At 33.6% G+C, this 24,413-nt stretch overlaps 2 protein-coding genes and 1 non-coding gene across 4 annotated transcripts; 2 read left to right on the forward strand and 1 right to left on the reverse strand.

Annotated features, from left to right (window-relative positions):
* The first annotated feature begins 472 nt into the window (after positions 1-472).
* Positions 473-6,658, forward strand: LOC119639695 (SAM50-like protein CG7639). The gene is given in 9 exon segments (XM_038037266.1): positions 473-492; positions 3,780-3,902; positions 3,976-4,097; positions 4,194-4,514; positions 4,605-4,716; positions 4,790-5,221; positions 6,277-6,298; positions 6,301-6,402; positions 6,462-6,658. Coding segments are annotated over 8 exon segments (1,332 nt in total). The 5' UTR covers positions 473-492; positions 3,780-3,833; the 3' UTR covers positions 6,614-6,658.
* LOC119639694 (SH3 domain-binding protein 5 homolog) lies at positions 1,209-11,367 on the reverse strand. Of its 2 annotated transcripts, none has more exons than XM_038037264.1 (4): positions 11,050-11,367; positions 3,657-3,719; positions 3,386-3,563; positions 1,209-3,324 (listed from the first exon to the last, which is right to left on the reverse strand). In XM_038037264.1, the coding sequence occupies exons 1-4, from the start codon at positions 11,134-11,136 to the stop codon at positions 2,075-2,077; spliced, it is 1,578 nt and encodes a 525-aa protein (XP_037893192.1). In that variant the 5' UTR covers positions 11,137-11,367; the 3' UTR covers positions 1,209-2,074. The 2 variants fall into 2 exon arrangements, with proteins under 2 accessions (XP_037893192.1, XP_037893193.1); XM_038037265.1 differs by lacking the exon at positions 11,050-11,367 and adding an exon at positions 5,121-5,197 and having other exon boundaries at positions 1,210-3,324.
* A 6,850-nt stretch (positions 11,368-18,217) lies between these two features.
* Trnal-aag lies at positions 18,218-18,299 on the forward strand. Its single transcript has one exon. It is a non-coding gene; the product is annotated as a tRNA-Leu (tRNA).
* The last annotated feature ends 6,114 nt before the right edge of the window (positions 18,300-24,413 follow it).

Genomic DNA, 24,413 nt, shown 5'->3' on the forward strand with positions numbered 1-24,413 from the left:
CGGTTGGAAAACATTGAATATGAAAATGGTTTTGCTTTCGTAAGCTTTACTAACACTTTGTCTTTTACAACCCGATCTTTTTCAACGTCCGAAATCGAGTATTGGATTCACAAATGCATCTCATAAAGAGATAAACCGTCAATTAGACGTCAAATCAATTTCTTCTATGCGAAATTAGATGCAAGCGAGTGCCTATGAAATAAGTATGTATGATTTGAGTATGAGCCTGGTAAGAAGAGTAACCGATCATCCCAACTTGATGTGTTACTTTTCAGTTTGCAAAAATCCGTTATTTATTGTGCTCGTCGGAAAGGAGTTAAAGAAAGTTTAAAATTCGTTAAAAGAAGTTATATAAGGTCTATCGAATATGTCAATTACTTGCGGTTTTCGATGCAATCCACAACGATTTAGAAAAATGTTAAATTTTGTACGAAATATACATTTTGTATGAAAAGTGACGGCAACATCTAGCGAGCCCTGAGAGATATTCAGGTGATGCTTACTTTAAGTCGTTAACAAAGCGTATTTGACCGTTTGAATAAGCAAGATGTAGTCTTGTTTTTTTTTTCTATTACATTCCTCGGTGCTTATTAAAAAATCGTACACGCAGTATGTTTATATGAGTTCGATATAACTAAGTAGTGATGCCGTTTAGATTTCGTACTGGTGTTATATAGCAATTCTAATATAATCTTTCGATTTTGAGGCAAAGATCTAGTGATATAGAAAGTTTTGATTGAAGTTTAATGGAACTTTTTGTTACTTCGTTCGTAGTGCTTAGAGTTGCAGCATAATAACTATCGAATACAGTAAGGGTTATTTTTATTAAGGACTCCCCTTCGAGCTTGTCAACCACACAATATTTTCTCCCTATTCTATATCGTGGAAACGTTATGAAGTCTTGTCTGAACTCCTTTTCATAAATTTGAATAGTTCGCTGAAGTGATTACAAAGGTTAAAGGTGCTGTGTTTGGAAGGGACTTTCGCTGAAAAAAAAAAAACGTAGACAATCGATTGCTATTTCAGGATCAATGATAAATTATGTTATGTAAGAGAAATTGAGGGAACGTGAAAGCATAACCTCAAAATAAGTAAACGAAAGGATATGTGAAGAGGATATATGAAAAACTTCTTTCATTCATCAGGACATCCGGTAAACTATATACATATAAAAGTACTGCAATCGTAATATGATGTTATACGTGCGAAAATTGTCGCTATAAAATCACCCTATCAGTAATGATGTTTTCAAACATGTGAATCGATTTAATTTTGAATTTATTTTTAATTTTATTTCACTTTATGATCATAATAAGTGTGTTTTAATTAAATAGTAATCCATGCACTTGATACATCATGATTTTAGTTTCTTTCAATACAATTTTTTGTTTTATAGCCTTTTGCGTGCTTTAGTAGATCGCTTTTACAATCTAATCAAAACATAAAAGTTCTAATCCAGTATATATATATATAGATATATATATATATATATATTTTTTTTTTTTTATATAAGATGTTTTTTATTTTTCTTTTTTTAAAAAGGAATTTAAACTTAAAGCTTTTAAGCTCTCTTACACACGTGTTATGCAATATAATACATATATATACGTACATCATTATTAATAATTATCAATAAATTTTCTTTTACAATAATTTATCACATAAAAGTAATGTAGTTTAATGAGAAAATATGGGGAGAAATGAAGACTATAAAAAATATTTGATAAATAATAATTATTACGGAAGTAGTATTACTTAATGAGGGTGCTTATGCTTAGAGCGTTATGCGCCTATGCATGAGTGTTTGAACTTTGAAAAAATGTTTATAATTGATCTTTGATGCTCTGTGTTTAAGTTCGCTTTTTCATCTTAAAACTATATGAGATTTTTTGAGGGGCTCTTCTCTTTTGTAGTATACGATTTACAAAAACCAGCTTTGATTTCATGTTTTCCTAAAGCCCCATTTTCATTAAAAATTATTATTTCTACTTAATTTTGTGAGTGAGTTCCCTTTATTATCAATTTAAATTTTTTTTCTTTGTGTTTTTGATATTGTTTTTGTTCTAGTTTGTATTCAATTTAAAGAACGACGTCGTTGTTTACCGCCAATTCTTTGTTGATCTAAAATTTCGTTGGATAAGCGCGCCAGCAATGGCAACTCTCGCATGGAAACGTTAACCGTTGGCAAGGGTTCTATTTTTTGTAACTTTTTCAAAGGTTGCTGCTCTAAATGCTCGGGAGTAATGGGTAGACTATTATTAATCGTATTAACTTTATTGTTAGCCTCCGCTCCCAATGAATCCGGTCTTACGGAAGAGACTCTACATTTATTTTGCTTTAATTGTTGCTGTTGTTTGGCACATTCTTTTAACAACAGCAAATGATCCAATTTATCTACGGTAGCATTTAATTCGTGTTCCCATACATCGTTTTGTTCTTGCTGACCATCGCCGCCCTCTATAGGACGTACAGCCAAGAATTTCACTTTTTGCCTTAAAGCTTCTAAGTCTTTTTCGTCGACAATAGCTGATGATAGTTCAGCGCCTTCCGCATAGTCGTTGGTTTGCTCTTCCAGTAAATATTCCGGAGATTCATGGCAACGCTGCGATTTTATAATGACGACATCGTCCTCATCATTTTCGGAATCTTCATTATTTGTTAAAACAGCTAAGGGGGCATTTTTGTGTGTTTGAACATTACAACTGCTGGAGCAGGAGGCAATCTCGCTGGACTTTTGCGAATGACCGCTAATTGATATTTGACTGCTGGTTACGGAAGGATAACCACATTTTTCCAATTCCATTTGAAAGTCGGGCAAGGATGGCATGTCTGTGATTGTGGGTGAATTCAGTTCGGCGCCTACACCGGGCTCCCGAGGTCCAGGCGGAGGAGTATTTAGCAATTGAGGATAATCACCGCGCTGACGATGAATGTCGTCACTAATACGTTCGAGATTACGCAACGCAGTCGCATAGGTTTGCTTAGCCACTTGCACTTGTTGTTGCAGTTCTTCTATTCGATTCTTTTGTGTCTGCAGTTGATCTTGACAGATTTGTTTCTCTTCAAAGTATGGACGTGATTTGTTAATACTGCGTCGAAAACGTTCCTCTAACTGTTGTACTTTTTGTTCAGCTGCATGAAATATAAGAGTGCGACGTTGATGTTCAGCATGATATTCCGTTTTCTGTTTTTCTGCATCCATAACCTTTTGAGTGGCATGATTTAACATTTCTTGCCAGGCATTATCGAATTGCCATTCATGTGAATTGGACATAAAACGTTGCTCGGCTACAGTGACCATTTCTTTTGCAGCCGCATGAATTCCTTAACAAATGAAAGAGGTTTCCTTGTTATGTTTAGAGTTTAATTAACTATTTGACATTACCATTGGCCGTTCGGAATTTTACGGCCGCCTTTTGACATTCTATCTGAGCCGCTCTGGCTTTCTCCAGCGCTTCATAATAGGGTCGCGCCTTTTCTATGCAACTGCCCAATTTCTTAGAAGATAATTTTAAACGTCTAGTGGACTCGTTTAATAGAATACGAAACGTAGAATTTGCTTCCTGCGAAGAACGAAAAAAAAAAAGAAAAAAATTGATATGAAATTCATCATATTGCTTCTCTTAAACATAATTAGAAGAAGAGCTGTAATTTACCTCTAACTCAATTTCCAATTTATTGATTTCATCGGTTGCACTATTGAGATTTTCTAATTCGATCTGCAAAAAAGAAATATTAAATTAACGATATATTAACATTTCTGCCTTTTTGTATTACAGTTGGCCTTTGAGGATAAAAACGGTAAAAATTTTGTTGTGTAAAGTAAATAGGAAATGGCGGCCGCCAAACCACCAACTACTCGAAATAGAGAACAGCCTAAATTTGATTTAACTAAAATATCGGTAAGTTAAAAAAAATATTCGAAGGACAAAACTGCTTGGGCATTGACTGATTTTTTATTTCGACTTGGTTTAGGCGAGAGTAGATCGTGTCAATGTTAGCGGTTTGTTACGTACGCACAATGATTATGTTATGAAGGCCGCTCAAGGCCTGTTTAAAGCACGTAACTTCGAGGAGGTTATGCTTGAATCAATGCAGTAAATATTATGGAAATTTTTCCTTTATTTTGAAATCTTTTTTATATTCATGATTCGTGTGTTAACGTTTTTTCATTTTTTTTTTTGCAAATTTAGTGCTAAATCCTATTTACATGAATTGGGTATATTTAAAGATGTTAGCGTCCACATTGATGTTAGCCGTGGCGATACCGCCTCACCGGATGGTTATGAGGTTACTTTCAAAGGCAAAGAATTGCCGCGTATTCTTGGTTCCGTGGGTACAGAAATTGGACAAAATGAGGGTTCATTACGCACCGAGTTAACAGTACCTAATTTGCTTGGCCGCGGTGAAAGTATATCCTTGCAAGGCTCTTACAGTACTAAACGGGCTAATGATGTGCAATTAAAATTTTGGAAATCGTATTTTCATACAAGATTCATGAAGAATAGACCAGAGTAAGCGGTATTTTATTGATTAAATCTATAAAACTTTTAAACTGTTTGTTCTCGTTCCAAATATACATATTTATATTTTTTCCCCCCAAGATTATCCTTTTCCATATTTCGTCGTTTGGATCGCGTCGATATTAGCCATTTCCAAAATACTAATACGGGTCTGTTGACAGAACTTGCCGTTAATACCGATTATCCTATACCAGTAAGTAAAGTTTTTAACTTTAATTTTTACTAAAATATTCATCATTATCATTATCCCTTTTTTTATATTATAGTTAAGTCATTCGGTGCAGTACGAAACCTCTATACGTGAATTATCTTTATTAGGCAGAACTGTTCCTATGGCCATACGTCAACAATGTGGTCCCAAGTTAGCGTCTTTAGCCCGTTATTCCTTGATTTTCGATCAACGTGATAATCCAGTTTTTCCTTCTAATGGTATTATGCTAAAAGCAATTAATGAATATTGCGGCTTGGGCGGCAACATTGCGTATATAAGCTCATGTGTTCATGGCGAAGTTAGTGTACCTTTGTTTAGCGGTATAGTGGCCCAAGTATGCGGGCGAGTAGGCGTAGTTAAGGAAACTAAAAAAACTGATTATTTACCTTTAAGTAATCTGTACTTGTGCGGCGGCCCATTAACATTAAGAGGATTTAAATACGGCGGCGCTGGACCTGTTGTTGATGGTACTCCAATAGGAGCTGAGGTAAGTGCGGACCTTATATGCCAATTTACAGTTCTTTTTTAATTTAAAAACATCGTTTCAAATCAAATCACGTCTTCCACATAAATTTGATATAAAAAGGAATTAGCATAAATAAACACTTTGAAGAACGTTAAAAATATCGGTGTGCTGCGAAAATGCACAAACATTTTTCTTAATCTAGTTACAATATCCGAAATCGAATCTGATATATTTTAAAAAGGTAGTCAGCGTATCACATTATATACAGGGGGAATGCTGCAACAGTCGCGATGGTAGAGGTGAAAATTTTATTATATTAAATCTATGTGAAATTAAATAAACATGAATTTCTATATGGCATTCGCATCAGCGGACTTGTTATGTAAGGAAAATATATTCGAGAATATATGGAATATCCAGAAATAATGAAAATGTTTTACGTTTTTTGGGAGAATGTTTAATCTACGTATATTTGATAGATTTTCAAATTATCTATTTTCGAAATTCTACATTAGTATGCAAGTGATAAAGATGTAAATAAAGAAGTAATATTTTTTCTGATTAGAGTTCGAAAGATACGACTTCATTATCTAGCACAAAATTGATGTGTTTTCTCTTCTAGTTTGCAAAAATCAGGATATCTGCCTTTTCTGACAATGTTATTAAGCAAGGTAGCAGGTTCGAAACCCGGTGAAGATTTTACTTTTATTTATTTATTTACTTTTTTTTATAAATACTTTTAAGTTTCTAGTACCTCTTTCATGGAGGGTTAGTCCATGTGAATCTTCGAAAAGAGTTTGTTTTAACTTTTTTGAGTAAATGTAAAGTTAACACATAACGCTTTAAGATGCTTTTTTAGTTCAAATGAATCTTTCGAGCAAAAAGGGTAGCATAATTCGCTTTCAAACAGAAGTGATCTTGTATAATCTTGAAATGTTTCAAATATATAATGAAATATTTTATTTTCCCAAAACATAAGCAATTGGTTATTACAATATTTTTGTTGTAAATTTTAACTACAGGCCAATTTCACTTTTTTTATTTACTTTCTAAAAATAAAAAAAACAACTCTTTAGACATACTGGTCGACTGGTTTTCATTATGGGCACCGTTACCTTATCGCCAAGTGTTTAAAAGTTTCGCAAATAATTTCCGTACTCATGTGTTCTACAATGCTGGTAATTTCAATACATTCTCGGTTGGTAAGTAACATGAATTAAAAAACGAACATTTCCTTAAATAAACAGTTTGCATTTTGTAGATCATATGCGAACGTCGGTTGGCGTTGGTTTGGCATTTAAATTAGCGGAACGTGCGCGTATAGAATTAAATTATTGTATACCATTACGCACATGTCCAAGCGATAAGTTGAATAATGGGTTTCAATTCGGAATTGGTTATGAATTTGTTTAAGCTTAAAAGAAAAAAAAAACAAAAAAAAAGAAAAGGAAAATTCTTCAACAATCCATTCTAGAACAGCTATTATCAATAGCTCGAAATATTTTGTTAAATTTGTAAAATATGGCATAATTAAAAAAAAAAGAACGGAGAATACACCGAATATTTATTTTTAATTAGTAATGCCCGAAGAAATTTACAAGTTTCTTTCTTGTCAAATATCCAAAATTGTTCGAATATTTGCTATCTATTTTCTGTCTTGTAACTGTCGCCGTCACAATTATTTAATTATTAGCTGATTGGTTCAGTTGGGAGAAATAAATATTTTTTCTTAAGTTTCATTTATTTTAAGAAGTTCGATGTATAAAAACTCCTAAAGGATCAATAAATAAAGAAAATTAAAAATGAATGAAATTCTTTCCAACCATTTATAAAATTGTGACAAAATATTATTCGCTCTGTAGTGTGTTTTTTGAAAATTCATCATCTAAAAGTTTCTACAAAATATTGCTTTGACTAAGACCGAACAATTTCTCCATATTGGGCTTTTAGTCTATATATAAGACTTTGCATCGATATCTGTCATATATACACGACAGTAGTGTCTTGATAATTTCGCTTCCATGGATCTATTTTCCAATTTCCTGCGGAGCTATCAGAATTTTCGTGAATTTTGCTGATGAAAATCTCCACCACCAACACTTCAGCCAGCTACGTTAATTCTTAAACTATATAGCGACTGTTTTGCATGCTAATGTGTTTAGGCGCATGAAAACAAGCCATTATATGCATGTATCTGGAGACCATTCAATTTATATCTATTTTAATAATAAAAAAAATCTCAAAAGTCAAAAGAAGTGTAGCGCAACAAGTGAAGGAGACTTAAACGTAAATAGAAAATTAATTATGTTGTACATAAAAGGTATTCCAAGACTTCCCTTAGAAAGAGGAAAATCAGTTTTATAAGTTTTATATATATTTCAACAATAATCAACAAAGTTCAGTCGTGATTTAAGTCAGTAAATTATTTTGTAACTATTTTGCAACATACATCAGGTTTTAATAAAACGTTTGCAATGAATAAAAACTTGCTTACTAATACACTGTAAGCAAAAAAAAAAAAACTTGCAAGTCTGTGTCATATTTCCCTTTATAAATAAATGTCTTTAGCGTTTCAAGAAGTTGCATTAAAGTTTGTTTGCGAAATGAAGTGAGATGAGACTTGTTGTTGTATCTACATCGATAAAAAACCGACCGGTCGAGCGAATATCACGCACATGATGAGCCTGAAGGGAAGACTGAATAATTCGTGCCAAAGTCAAAAATCAAGACGACATTAACAATTTGCTACGATTATCCGAGGTGTTCTGTGCTCTGGATTGCTTCCGCCGGGCCAAATTGCTAACAGGGAATATTGTTTGAGTTCGAAGGCGGTAAAATAGATTTAAAAAAACTCAAATTTACTTTTTGGCGGCCATTATTATAAAAAAAAGTTTAATTTAGGACTGTTCGATTTCAAGAGACTCAAGTTTAGTGAGGCTTCTGCATATTTGAGCATTTTTCAAAGCCCCGCGGAGTTAATCATGATTTCTATAGCCCCGGAGTTAAGAAGAAATAGCTTCTTATAAATTTAGCCAATTTCTAACATAAGACATATGGGGCATTGCGAAGAAAATGCAGGAAGGCGATTACACCGGCTGCAGCACGCGTGCGTGCGCGAATTTACTTGCGCGGCCTTTTTTCTCCTCAAAATTCAACATTTCCCTCCTTTTCCTTTTTAAAAAACTTTATACGTAAACAAACACAAAGCTTGAGATTTGAACCCCTGCTGCTAGCTAAGTTAATAAATTCAGGCACGCAAACCTATACCAGCCGTTAGCTCGCACGTCCAACCTACCAGTTGGTTTGCCATAAACAAAGTTTCCTCTTAAAGTGTGATTTATGGAAATCTTCTTTGATTCTTTCATGACAGTATGAACAATTGATATGCACAATTAGTTTTTACATTGTGAATATGTACATATATATATATACATACATATAAAGGCCGATAGCCGAGGACGCTAGTGGTTTAGGAATTTAGTCCTTGAATTTATTTCTCTGCCTTAATAATAATAATATTGACAAAACTAGACAGTTTAAACAATGTTGAATTTTTAAGAGATTAAAATATACATGATTATTCAACTCATACTTGTTTGTAGCGCTAGCCCTTAAGGATTTGTGTGGCACTGTAGACAGCACCACGCTTTGAAGTTCATTCAATTCCACCCATTAAAGATAAGGTTGATTACATTTGCTCAGGTTCCTCTGTCCATTGAATTATTATTCTTATCCACATGCTTTGAGCACTTTACACACACAATTGTGTCCATAATTATGAAAATCATCTAAGTCAAAATTAAAAAAAAAAATGAGAAAGAAATTATATGAACATGGCTTTGAAATGTCGGCAGGCCCTCCTTGACGCGTTCCTGAACTACACAATGAGCCGGCAAATGACAATTAAACAATAACAGAAACGACAGCACATTCCAGTCTACCTAATAATGTACGGACTTCACTTAATTTTATTTTGAAATTATAACAATTCAGTTGGACTCTTCCCAACTGATTATTGGCGCCCCAGTAACAAAAGAAAAACATAATGATATCATGTGCGTATTATCATACATCCTTGCAGTTTTCCAAGTACATTTTAGGAATCTTAAAAATACGTAATGATAAAAGCCCAAAATGATAGAAATGGATGGATCCTTTTTAAAAATAATTAATAAATGTTTATGAATTATTTTACTAAAATTATTTTTTCTAATTTACAGGACGTTCAGCTAATTTTGAAACTGGTCCAAGTCAATTCGAACTTTAAAAATAAGAAATTTATACGAAATTCGCACAAAATTGCACATTCGTCGTAAAATTCCATTAATGAAGACGAATGAAATTCCAAATTAAAATGTTGCATAATGTAGAAATATTTCTAGATTTATTCAAATGAAATTCATTAACTATTTCGAAGCAAGAAATGTATGACTTACACCACTTTCATTATTTTGGGCACAATTATCCTTTCGCCTACATAAGGTGACATATTTTTGAGTATTAGTGTAATATTGCTCTATAGATTGTCATCTTGTTATGTTTATCATTGATTTGTAGTGCACCACATGCACAACACATTCTTAATCAGATTTTGGTTTTTTTTTTTTGAAACGCGAAAAGTAAAAATTTGAAATAAATTTTTTTTGGTGTATACGAGAAAATCCCACCTAAACTGAATATTAATTTTACTCATATGTCAAGAGTAATTTATAAAACTTTGGAGGAATTTTCATTTAAAAATTATTTTTCTCACAATCTTTTACGTAATTATGATGACGGTATATATTTTTATTTTTAATCACATAACTAAGGCATTCAATCATCGAGCGTAGATATTACAACATTAACGTATTGTACAATAATGTAGAAGACAAGATCTTATAAAACAATTGCAATAATACACGACACCAAAATTCGCAAAGAAATATTAATCGCATAATTGTGTATATGTGACTGAATAATAATGGAAAAAAAAAAAAAAATGCAAATTATGTTTTGTTACTGCCTTTCCTTATATATACGCTTTCATAAAAAATGACACGTCATGTTAGATGAGAGAGATATGTGAGATGAATATATTTTATTTAAAAAATAATATTTATTTATAATCATAAGGAAGGTAAAGATAATTACTTGCGTAACTATTTGATTATGCTACTCTTTATCCATTTTCCTTTATTATATATTATATTTATCATTTATTTTTAAATACAAAGCAGGAGCATCACGGAATTTAAAAGTGGTTTTAGAGTAATATACAAAAGCAATAGTAGTGGAGTAGAAGCAAAAGCTTGAAAGAGGCTCAGTTCAAGTATATCAGATCGACAGTACAACAGATGTATACATAAAAACTTAAAAATTACGCAATATTTTGCATTTAAAAGTGAAAATTTTTACAGAAATTAATTCAAGCTATCAATAGTCGGTAAAACCGACACAATTTTTGCTGACAGCTTCGATTCCTTTTGGCCTAAGTGATGTTAATTTATGGCAAGTTCCTACTGGGATATCATACTATACTCGTTGAATAGTTTCCCTGAGTTCTTTTCTTTTTGGTACAGGAAACTTGGCCTCAAACCGCTTCTGAATGAGGTCAGGAGATTGATTTGACTATTCAATGGTATCCAAGCTACGCTTTCGGAAACACACTTTCACCTTCTGCTGCTTCAATTTCCACACAAATAGCATACAGTGACATTACAGTTTCCAGCAAGATTTTAAGTAAAAATCTATTCATAGTGATTTCTACAAGATGTATCAGGCCGACCTCTTTCCAAGAAAATTCTCCCCATATGATAAGATATCCTGTAAATCTAGCGTGAAATTTTTTTTCCTTTTGACCAACGTACATTTCGTACCGTGTCATTACCAAACAAATTGACTCTTTCTTTCGTCACTCCGAAGGATACATCTTTCCTTCGCCTTTCGGTCTGCATCGATTTTCAAGGGCTATAGTTTTTCCCTTTTCCAAGTTAACTTTCCTGAGGAAAGGACCCGTCTGAACCACCATTCCTAGCACCATACCATTGGTGCGTAATAATCGTCGACGAATAGTTCGGGATAAGACAATGTTCCCAATTTCATTGAAAATCACTCTAGACGACTTCAAACAATGTCGCTTTGCTAAAATTACCATGCGGAGCCCGAGTCCCGCATACCCTACTCTCCAAGTTCTTCTATTTGATGCCCATGTCGCTGGTATTATTAAAAATTGATCGCGGTGTCTAGCATATTCATTTTAGAATTAACCCATTTCCAGGCAGATAATATTTCTTCATTCGAGGAATGTACAAAATAGTTTTAAATATTCTGTCTTTTTTGTGTTATGATAAATAAGCTTAAAAGGTCAGAAAAGTGAAAAAAATAAAATTTAATCACTACGAGGAGTTGCGTTCACTGCGGACTTGACCCATTTTCAATACCAAATTGCGTGCAAGAACTTCCAAATTTCAAGTCGTTACGTTCATTTTTGCGACCAAGAGAGTGCCAATAACAACCACCACACAAGGAGACAGATGGACAGACATGGCTAAATCAAATCAGAATATCACGTCGATCAAGAATATATATACTTTATAGCGTGTCCGAAGCTTCCTTCTGCCTGTTACATACATTATGCAAAGAAATAAAGTGGGTGTACCCTCATCTTACAGTGGTGGGTATGAAAAGAATGCACGTATTTCGCCGTCCAGGTGAAAAAGATACTAAAGCAACATGAAAATGGTCAAGTTTTTTATTGCGAGGACTAGCTCGTGTAGGATTCCTGAAATTAATTTTGAATAGTGTTGCGGCAACTAAAAATGTTGCATGGGTTTTGTCGAAGGTACCTTTCACAATTTTTGTGGTACAAAACTGAAAAATACACCTCGCACCTCTTTTTCCGTCGGTAACACGGAATTGTAAACGTAGGTACATGAAGTTGAACCTATGCACATATAAACTGTCTATTTTCTCAGAGTCCTTTAAAAGGTTTTTAAGTAGACATTTTTACTGTGTACTTAGACTTTACACACATTCGTGTTTCCTGATTATTTGCAGCATCCACAAAGATTTAAGACAAGTCAATCTTTCATTATACGAAGCGAATTGGAACCGTTTTGCGAATTCATTTAAGCATGTCTGTCGGTCGGTTTTGTCTGATGTCTGTGTATGCATTTTTGTGTTCAAACTTTAGGACGTGAATTTATTAGGATGTGAATGTTTTCCGCACACAAACCTATTGAATTTACTTTTGTGTTTGCTTAAGACGATCATTGTCAACGATACGTTTTTAAACTTTATTCGGATTGATTACATTTGACCTTTTAGATAATCGGGTAAAGACCGAGAAATAAAATACAACGCACTCTGCATAAAATAAAACCTTTAACCAGCATTCCATCAAACCAAACTATCGTAAAACTTGATTTGACTTTAACGTAGAACTTGTTTTACGTGAATATATTTTCTTATAAGTTTCGCTATTAACCTTTCAATGGCCAACCAATGCATGTTAACTAAACTCTACATGCCGTAAGAAAACATTTATGTGATAAAAAGACTTTTGTTTAGACACAAGAAAGTATAACTGCTTCAGTTTAGTTTGTCAAGCCACGCTTGGTTTAAAGAAAGAAAAAAAAAAAATTAAATAAGAAAAGAAAAAACTACATGACGCCAAGTCGTTACACACAACATCAATGAGGGAGCATTTCTAAACATGAAACAGGTTTTAATTGCGTTTGTTGACTTTTGCTTATAACAGAGTTTAGAGAGTAGATTGAGAAAAGAAAATAAAAAAAACAAAAAAGCAAAGAAGGGAACATGTAGGTATATATTTAAACTAAAACGACGTCCGACATATAGTAGAAAGGATAGTAGATAGAGAGGGATAGTATGATCGTCTGTCGCTTGATATGTACGCATAGTACAAGCTTACACATATACATGTATCGCAAAATCATAAGGTGTATAAAGTTACGTTTATGGTCAAGAGTTTATGGTCAATAACACGACTCGGAATGATGGCGTTGGTGGTTGTGTTGCACGGTTCTGAACTTTTTTAACAAAAGCTTTTCTTACTGCTAAACGCAAGCATTTGTAAATTGAAAACAAGTTTCAGTATTAGCGGCGCAACATATTTTAACCCTAACGACTGAGAACAAGTTTGCCGCAAGGAATCGCATAAACATCCACCGAGCGCTCAGAACTTGCCTGACATGTGCAAACCTATTATTGTCAAACGTATTGCCCGCAGATAAGCTGTTCCGTATTTTATTTTAGCAGCGAAAGGACTAACGTTCCACATCTATTATAATATATTTAAGATCAATGTAAAAGAAGTTGCGAAGAGCGAGAGAGAGAGAGAGAGAGAGAGAGAGAGAGCTTATCTTTTGATAAATGCATTCGATGTATGTAAAAATGTAGTGAAACCTCAAAGCAAAACGTCTTCAAGGACTTCATTAATAAATACTGGTCGTGAGGGTACGATGGTAAACTAGAGCAAAATCCAAGTTTCCCAAGCAGTCGAACGTCTTTATCTCTACAGAGCGTTGATATAGCTTTCCGAGTACCGTACTGGTGTATTTGGCTGTACGCGTATATCTTCTAGATGAAGGCTTTTGGCGGTTATGTGAGATATTTCACGTTGGACCATATGTTTTCTAGAGCTTTACAAGGTTTGGGCATCAATGAGACGAAGCGGAGTTGCTTGGCGAAAGGCAAGCAACTTTTTTGTAAGAAACTATGGGACGACTATTAAAAGCGGAAATGTCTTCGTGCCCCTCATCTTAAATTATACAGACTGATTTCTTTAACATATGCCTTTAAGTTCAACGTTCGAAAAACTTTCATTTGTGCTCGAGAAGCAAGTTGCGAATGCAGTTTTGATGTGAGATAACAACAGTTTCGGACTCCCTGGCCATTGTATTTTGTTGACGTTTACTTTACTGTGGGGTACATCTCGTATAAACGTAGATATTCAGTGATCGTGCAAAACCTTTAATGACTTTTAACTTGTTTTTCTTGGAATTCTTAATGAGCAAGAGGAAAACATGTTTTTGATTGGTATTTCGAGAAAATATGATTTCAAATTAGTTTATTGTATTTCATTTTATCAGATAATGTGTTAAAACTTAAAAATTCACTCGAATATGATTTTACGTTAGTTCGCATTTTTCTTTTTCCTTTTTTTTTTCAAGTAGGATTTTTTTTTATTTATTAAGAAAAGAAAATTAGTCAAATCCGGGAAAGATTAGAGTGCAGTGTGGGTGTGAGGAGAGGAATGTCTACGACGGTGCCTGGCGCTTATCGACTGCATACTGCAAAGGTGCAAGGTACGTGTTGCTGCCGTGACTGCGTCTAATATGCTTAAACATCGGCGTAACGAGGGCTATGGCAATGTATAGGCATCCATATCACATGTATTTACACAAATAACGAAGGTTTGACCGCCAATCGAGTCCTTTGATAGAACTACTCGGCTTTCTTTTCCTTCTCACCCACCCGTTCTGATGTTGCCGTTATTTTCCACACAACACTACCAGGACTCCTTGCTTGTTAATCATCTTTTTTGCACCTCTAAATTCCCTTTCAATCGTCTTCCCTCTATCACTACTTATAAACCTTCCTCTTTATGATAAGTCTACATGCGTAGGAGATCACCACCAGGTTGCACATTTGAAAAAAATCATCAAAAAAATTATATTCAGTTGCGACTAAATCTCTTATACCCGTTATAGTTATCCTAAAAATTACAAAAAAAGGGGAAAAAATGTTTTTTCATACTCTATAATGTGGAGTGGGTGCGGGCGATTTTTTCTACTTTCAAAATACAAGTTTCTGTAGTATAGGCGCTTGGCGTTGTAGGCGTATCACTTTCAAATTGTTTTGCACATTTATAGGCGATATTTTTACTTTCACTAGCGGGAGAATGTGTACCACAGATACTACACAGTTGAGCAGATGGACAAACGAACAGAGGAACATATTTAGGTGCATTTCGAATTTGAAACCGGCCAAGAATTTATTTATAGACTTTATGTGGTTTTTCAAGCTGGTTTCTGCGGGAGGCAAAGGCATTGAGAAGGAAAATTAAATTTTGATACACTACTATATAGAGTAGGCGTGATAAATTTTTCCATTTTTGTGAAGGTACTACAGCCTCGCCCATAGAATATGCGTTAAAATTTTTGTACATTTATCTGCTATAGTTTATGGGTAGTGATCAAAACGGAATTTTTTTTTCCTTTTAAAAGTCAAAGGTGTTCTCGCTTTAGTATTGTAGGCGTGGCGTTCAAACGATTTGACTGATTTTCAATGCCAACCTGCGTGCAAGTACTAACAATGCCTCTGCCCAATTTAAAGTCGATAGGTTCGCCTGTGCGGCGAGGGAATGTTTGCAAGAGACATTACACAGAGGGACGCACGAATAGGTGGACATGTTTAAATCGATTCGGAACATATTGTGGAGTCTCTGAAGCTTCCTTTTGGGCGTCGGAAAGGTTTTGACAATACGAATGTATTCCTCATGCCTCGTCAACGGACATTAAACTAGAGGTAATGATAGCATTAAATATCATGTCCGAATGAGTTTTTAAACGTTCAAAAACATGAGAAAAAGGCAAATATAAGCCAAATTAAAGGCGCGATGATGACCTTTAAAAATGAAATAAAATGATGTAATACTTAAATGCTTTTTAACAAAAAAAACAAAAGAAGAAGAAGAGAAATGCACGTATAGAAAAGGAAATCTCGTGCATGCACCTACACATGCAATGCTTAAGATAAACATGTGTATTGCTAAGGTTAAAGTAGGTTAAAAATAAACTTCTAATTTTCTTTTTTCCTGAAGAGTCCTTAGAAACTACTTAAGGACAACGGTTACATTTAATAGCTGCATTTTATAAGAATGACTGTGCATGCTTTTATTTTCGAAAATAATTTATGTTGATTTTTGGAGGTGTCCGTGTAGTACAAAAAAGTATTAAAGGTTATGCAAAAAACAAGGTAAGTAGAAAATAAATTTTTAAGAGAAACTGGGTTACACAAGGCATTAAGTTTAGAAAAACGTGAATAACAAACATTTTTCTAAAAAAATCAATAAGTATTTTGAAAAGTATGTTTAGATCAAGTTAAATATAAAAGAATTGGGTTAACAGCAGTTAACTATTTAACGATTACGACTTCCGGTGGTTGAAAATCAAATGAAACATTTTCACTACTTAAGTACGCATAACCTCTGAGAAAGGAAATGCGAAAATTTTGCTAAACTTTAAGAAAGTTTAATGTACAACATATTACAAGCAATATTAAATTAAATTTATATATGTATATTAAAGCAGAAGAGAAATTATAAACGGCTAAGGCTGAAAGCAATTCTACTGCTCTATTTATGTACATAAGAAACCATAGAGCATTTTTTATTCTTAGCGTAAGAGTGTTAATGGAGACAACGATTACATCAACACTACGATTTATAGATAGACATTTTATTTTCCACGGTTTTTATTAGTCGCATGGGAACCCACTTAACTAATTGCATTGCTAGAATAGACAGTCGTGCGTAATTATACTCTTAACACCATTCATAAATGAACAATAGGGCAGATGCATAGCTTAGGCTTAGTGTCGAAATCTCTGCTAGAACGACCAGTAAGTAACTTATGCACCGGGCCAAATATCAGTTCGTTCAACAATATTATGTGTCATAATTTTTAAAGTCATTTATTATAACCAACAACAACAGCAGTATTTAATATTAAAATTTTTAATGAAATGATGTGCAGCGCAAATATTTACATTGACCGGAAAAAGTATACGTACACTTCACTATAATTAATACTACCAAATCAATTAGGGTTAAGCAGTTATAGTTGATATTGATCGTTAATAGGGCATATGGTGTGACAACTAGCAAGATTTTGATCTCTACCAACTTATTGGTTGGTCATATTTGAAATAATAAAAAAAAAATAAACAAATAAGGGATCTTCAGCTTGCGATTTCGTTCTCATTCCATTATATCATTCCCTTATATCATTTTCGTTAGTGGATATAGTTTTCCTACTTTTCCTCTAGCTATACGAAAAGCCTTTTACATATAAATATTTGAAATTTTGATTAACCCTTTGGTCTCCACAGTATTTGCCGATTGCGCGAGCCATAGCAAACAAAAAGAACAGTCGAGCGCCGTGCATCCGAATTGACGGAAAGTCTATGTTTTTCATGACATGTATATTTCGGTGAACCAAAAGGAATTCTGAAATAATAAATCATGTTTGGGAGAAAATAAATGACAAAAACAAATGCTGTCATATCATGCACAAAGTCTTTACCACGAGACAAACTGGTGCTCTTCGCTTATGGCACAAATTCTTCACCATAAGTCAGCCTCGTAGTTATAGGCCAAAGGGTTAAGAATGAACTTAGACATAAGGTTTCGGGTCATGTTAATTCCACTGAAGGTAATTTTTATTTCGTTCTTCATTGCAAACTAAGTGCTTATAATTTTTATACAAATAAATATTAAACATAGGAGCAATGGATTTTTATTTTACAAGTGATCTTTTTAGTCATTAACATACATTTCATTCGAATATCTTAGTTTATTATCATTTTCTTTACTAGAGCTTGCTCAGCAGGATTTCAAATTACTCGCAGATTCTATATTATCTAAGGCATTCTTCAAAGCGCAGGCTTTTGGACTTCTTTAGATACACATGCCTGCCAGTTTTAGTCCCGATTTTCCATCGTAAGCTACCGTTGTTTTCCAAAAGCGCCTGGATTGAAGAAGTCGATAACATAATTCCTTTAACGCAAGTAAAATATCTTATGTTTTATTGCCATAAAACGTCACAATTTTCAAGCCAATCTCATACATTGCTGGTTCATTTAGGGCAAACTTGCGTTTATTGCAATTCTAATATAATAATATTGATTGTACGCACAGTTCTTATTGCCATCGTACATATGTCACATTACTTATCTAATTTAAAATTGCTGCGTTTAATAAAATCACTATTATACAGCCAGAAGCACAACGGTAGTGTGGCCGAGCGGTCTAAGGCGCTGGTTTAAGGCACCAGTCTCTTCGGAGGCGTGGGTTCGAATCCCACCGCTGCCAAGGATTTTTTTTCTCTCTTTTTGAAAGTTAGAAACTAAGTTCATTGCTTTAACACGTCTATACACAAAGTTGTAAAATGTTACACTAAGTTGTGGTTCTTATCTATTAAAAAATATCGCAAAACATTTAAAAATGACGAATTACTTTTTCTTATCAGTTTAAGTAAGAGTATCTAAATAAATAATTCCATTTCAATGACGTTTTCGAATGACACATATATATACAAAATAATGTCAATGGTGTTTACTTTCTATTTTAACCGCCAATGTAACTTTTTCAAGTAGTTCGTGTTTAAAAAATCCGCGATTATCGCATAAATTTATGTTTATTGTCGGAATTCTAAAATACTGAATATTCTATAAGAATTTATACGCACACGTCAATTGCATTAAGAGACCGGGGGGGCTAGCATACTTCATTTTTGCCATCCTTGAACCGAGAGTGTCGAGTTATATTTAAATATATCTTATAAAGATATTAGCTTCATTTGGTTGGTTTGAGCGCAGTGGCCTTCCGATCATTGGCACTACGATAGTTTATATTTAAATAAATTTTCAAAGAATCAAGCAAAATGTTTCCGAACAAAACTGAATATACACTGAACACCGTGTGAAAGGTTATTGATCAAGAATTCATGGAAATTTAGGCATCCCTGGACAACCCTTCCAACAAACGGCCCAAATGGTATTTTTAGTCAATTTGCGAGTTAACCATTTTTCCTCCTTTTGTAAACGACTAGAAGAAGTGGATTTGTCAATTGCTAAGGTGTTCGAAAGTTCTTTAAAAGTTTGAGCTGGGTTTTCTTTCAATAAGTCTTGCACAATTCATTGCTTTCGAGCTTTTTCGGTCCTCCAGTCCGTTTTTTGTCATTGACATCAAAATCATTTAAATCGTTGCAACCGAAAATGACAATTGAGAATTGTGTGTGTGGGGGTGATGTGTGAGCTTCGACACCAGATTTTTTCGAATTAAACAAGAAAACTGTTATTTTAGATAGAAAAACTTTAAAAATCCCATGTAATCGTTATGTACACTGGTACTTCCCATTTGTTTATTATTTTTACTTGTGGAAGTCGCCGGCCAAAATTCTTGCCAGCACCTATTAATTAACATAAAGGCATGTTTTGTTCATAATGTTTTTGAAAAAATATCTGGAAAAGTTATATTTTAACTGTGTTTTCATTAAAGTGCTTCCGAGACTTCGTTTACCAGAACTCTGTTAGCCTAGCTTAACAATGTATTTGCGACTTTGCTAGTTGTGTTTACATATAAGTTCACACCGTTCTCTGAAGCATATTACTGAATATGGCGAAAGTCTAGCTTCTTTTTTTAGCGATGTGGATGTAAAATGAGGCCGATTTTTTGTATAGAAAGGTCCCGCAAATTAATGAAAAACACTAATTTATTCCTTGGATAATTTCTGTTGGATTTGCAATTATATTAAGTTTCCCATCACTTATCACCTTATAGTGAGTCTTCGTACTGTGGCCGCTTACTCGATGTTTGCTATTTCTTTTACATTCCCAGGACCCTTTAGTCCAAAAAATAAACATTTTTTTGTCAATATTTTTAATAACTACGAGAACCATATCTGTCTGTATATCATAATGGAGTATAGGTTATAAAATGTGGTTTAGGAAACCAACAGAAGGAGATTTCATGTTAGGCACAAAAATGTTCCTATCATTCTTGAGAAAATTTTAGCGTTTATTTAAAAAATTAAAGTAAAGTAATATTTGATTCAAAGTATTGGTCAGCGTTTTCTAATTTTCTCTCGACCTTCGAACAATATGTGGACACGACATTGAAATAATAAACTTATTATATCTACACACATTATTAAGTGATGTCATAAGTGTAGATAAAATCATTGACCATCAACAGATGGTCGGACTTCCTTTCGGGTTGATCTTGAAAGTGTGATTAAATATAGAAAATATATTAGACATGTTTCTCGTGATCAAAACAAATTTGTTTTACAGATGTTTTTTTTTTCATATTTTCCGAATCAGAGAACCTTACATTGTTGTTGTGTAGCAACAATAAGGGCAGAGGAACTTTATGTAAACTTACTTATTAGTAATAACGCTAACGAAGCCAGCACATGTGGTTTTGTCTTTGCATGATGTCAAGCAAATAAATCGAAATCGAATTTGAAATATTTAAAAGCAAATCACGAAAGCATATTGACAAAAAATGAGCTTTGAAACAGAAATACTTTTAAAAAAAAATTCTCTAATAACTAAATCGGTCTTGTCAAACGCCAAGCACGTTTTGCATCGAAAAATTATTACAGTGGCTTTCATTCATAAGTAAATACGCCGCTAAGAACAGTTATTCTATGCTCCCCCTTAAGGTATAATATAGAAGAGTTAACGTGTAAAACAAATCGCTTGGGTACGTACAAATATTCAGCCCCTCAATAAGCGCTTATAGAATGTGCGCCCGAAATATATTCCCACGAAAGTAAACATTATTTGATAGATGTGGGCGAATACACTTTATGACTTCAATCAAATTAACATATAAAAATTAATAGAAAATATTTTAATAGCGAAAAAACAATTAAAAATTGAAAAGATTTCATTGCATTCACAAAACTACTTTAGAGAGAAACAAGTAAGAACATTGCAGTCGGGCAAGCTTAACTATTAGGTACCCTATCCCAATTCGTCCAGTACAGTTATTCATTCGTTGTAATAATAATGAATCAAAAGTTAGACACATTGTGTTCATGCAATGGCATCATGCAATTCGCTAAGATTGATTCCTATGTCAATTCACTATTATGAACGAATTTCCACTTTGCCACAATTTCATTCAATTTTCATAGGAACTCATTAGATGAGAGGGGGTTCACATAATTGCCCGAGCCGATCGAAGATTTTCGCACCATTTTATAATGCTGAAATAGTATTACTTAACCATGTTTGTCGGGAAATTATGAAAATTGTAATTTTTTTCTAAATAACGACTTTTCAAAAGAGGGTGAATAGGTCCAAACTAAGCTCAGTAGCGTTCGTCCTTGGGTTTAAGCAAGCTTTTATATCAAATTTTATCAAAATATCTGAAAAATTGCGACCTGCAGCTTGAACACAAATTTACATGGTCAGCCATCAGACAGACAGACAGACAGACAGACAGAAGGACAGATAGGCAGTAAATGATTCTGAATTGATTAGTATTGTAAAACGTTGATCTGTCTTAAGCCGTTCTGCGTGTTACCTATGCTGGCACAAACCTAATATACCCTGTATTGCAAGCTGTGTAAGGTATAATTGATTAAAATTTTATAGGAGAAAATATTTTTACGAGTAAATTGTCTGAATTCATTTAAAATGAGCACTTTCCGTTGATTATATATGGTCCTCTCTCATTTAACGTTTATGCGTACATTACAGATGATTGACCATGTACTAGATGCATCATGCCGTTTGTGAAACGGACAAATGCAAAGTAGACTTTTTTAGGAGAGCATATATGTCGGAGATTGGACTGAAGTTTCAATCCTTTCGTGTATTTATGGAGTAATATAATATAAAATTCTTCAATTCTTACATGCTATGAAATTTACTATTAAAAAAAAAAAAAAAAAAGCTCAGGCGTGGCTCGGAAAAGAGTTATTCTACGTTTGGATAAGGAACCCTAATGAACGCTCGGTTGGATTAAGTTGGTGACAGCATTACAGCAACAGGACGCATTCGGCGGTAATAGTTTGGTTTCGTTTGAGTTTATATTGATCTGAAATTTTCTGCCAACCATTTATGTGATTTCTAAAATAAAATTTAAAATCCCGATCCCACCGACAATTACTATTTCGCATTTAGTGTATTAAGAAAGATTTGTTGCAAGGCGACCATAATCTTCCTATTTATTTCAATTTTGTTAGAGGTTTCCTGTCTCTTTATAAAATTTCCCCTACTCATAGAATATTACGTGTTAGATTTTATGCTTGAATGCGCTGTTGATTTTTTTAATGGAAATTGTAAACACACGCCTTAGTATGCAATGATCCCATACTTATTGCAAGCAGGTAGCTGATGAGAATTTTTTAAAACTAAGTAAATAAACAAGTAACAAACAATAGCCGGGCAAGGCCGATATTTTAGATAGCCTACACCAGTTCGCTTAATCAATTAAGTTTTCTCCGATTCGAAACATTTTTAATACCGTTATAATATACCTTTGTATCATAAGTGGTGTAGAGTATAAAAATGTTAAAACTACCTTGTATGAAGCACAATAAATATTGCATGGGATTCGAAATCGTAGTCATTTGCACCTATCGGGAAACTTATGTAGATAATTATTCTATCGCATTTGCACATAATTTAACTCTGATATTCCTTTAAGTAGATGCAGGAGGGTATTCACCGATTGAAAATTGTTTTTGCTTAGCTTTTTGAAGATTTGCTAAATTCCTAAAATGATTTCTACAATGGACCCTTAATATTCCCGCCTTTTCTTTTTTGCACGCAGTCATTGTCTACGTTACTACTCTTGTTATCAAGCCTTTACTAACAGCTAATACCATCAATAGTTTTTTTTCTTTTGGGAGTACATTCATACTGTTTTTTTACAATATATGTAACACCCAAAAGGAAGCTTCACACACCCTATAAATTATATATATATATTTATGATCAACGTGATAGGTTGATTTGATTTAGCCATGTCTGTCTGTCTGTCTCACTGTGTGCTCGTAGTGATTAAATTTTATTTTTTCTCTTTTTTGAGGTTGTATGCTTATTGATCATAACGCTAACAAGATAACATGTTTAAAACTATTTTGTACATCCCTTTAAAGAAGATATATTATCCGTTTACGAATGGATTAATTCTAAAATGAATATGGTAGACACCGCGATTAATTTTTCCTTAACAATACCGGCGATATAGGTATCAAATAAAAGAACTTGGAAAGTAGAATGCGAAGAGCGTAGCGGTGAGTATACGAGATTCGGACCCCGCCGCATAAAACTTTCTTACTTGTTAAAATTGAAACCGAAAATTGCTTCCTTCAAATCTATTTGAAAGGTGCTTAGAGGAAATTAAATGCTTCATTGCGAATAGCTTTACACACTGTTTTTCACGTTTTTGTCCCGAACATTAAATGCCAAAATTAATCGCACTTAATCGTATTTCATTAATATCGTGTGGAACTCCGCGCATTTGTCTTCGTTCTTAAGTTAAACAAATGCTTATTTTGACAGGATTGAAGGTTGACATACTGCCAAGTTGGATATATTTTCGCTTATTTGCCTTGTTTGTACATTTTGGTATTTATTATAAGTGAGCAAATATGTTTGTATCGCAGAATTAGTCAATTCTTCTGAGTGCATCGTAAAGCCCCGCGTTTTCAATAGAAATCTTTTAAGCCGGTCCTCAGTAAGCCGATGCTTATGAAATTTTGCACAACCTTTTGCAAGGTTTCTAAAAACGTTTCCTGCAAAGACAGAATAGGCGCTTTCAGCCGCTTTCGCAAAAATCTTCTCTAATACTACTGTTATTATTCTTCAATCATGTGGCGACGTGGATATTAGACTTTCCACTATATAAACGAAAAAAATGTTTTTGAAAGTTCTTTGCTTGTAGTAATGGATCGGTCGTTTGCATATTCACTTTAGAAGAATTTTACAAAATCACTGAGCCATTACTTTAAACCTATGTACAAGAATTGGATATTCTGCTAGTTGTGGATTTGTCAGCCTGGAAATCTCGACTGCTTTGATTTGGAACTTTCAGATAACTTATTTAAGTATTTAAGGATGTTCATTGTGTACATATATATATGTATATATACTGGCTTCTAAATATATATTTTCGAACTTATCAGAATCTATTTTTAAACTTGACTTGACTACTATGCACATAAGGGCAAGTGGGCAAATATTTCTTCATTCAGTATTATTACCCTACCAAAGAATATATATTTTGCCGGTTTAATACTACGCATAGGATGACGAAACAAGTGCAGAGACGGAATGTGGTAGAAGAGAGTAGTACATGTTCATAATTTTTTCTAGTTTTAACTAATTTAAAATTACTTATCTTGCTCCTTAAGAAGGTCCACAAAAAAGTATTTTTACTTACTTTAATACGCGGATCCAGATC

The sequence above is a fragment of the Glossina fuscipes genome, unplaced genomic scaffold, assembly GCF_014805625.2.
Source record: "Glossina fuscipes isolate IAEA_lab_2018 unplaced genomic scaffold, Yale_Gfus_2 113, whole genome shotgun sequence".
NCBI lineage: Eukaryota > Metazoa > Arthropoda > Insecta > Diptera > Glossinidae > Glossina > Glossina fuscipes.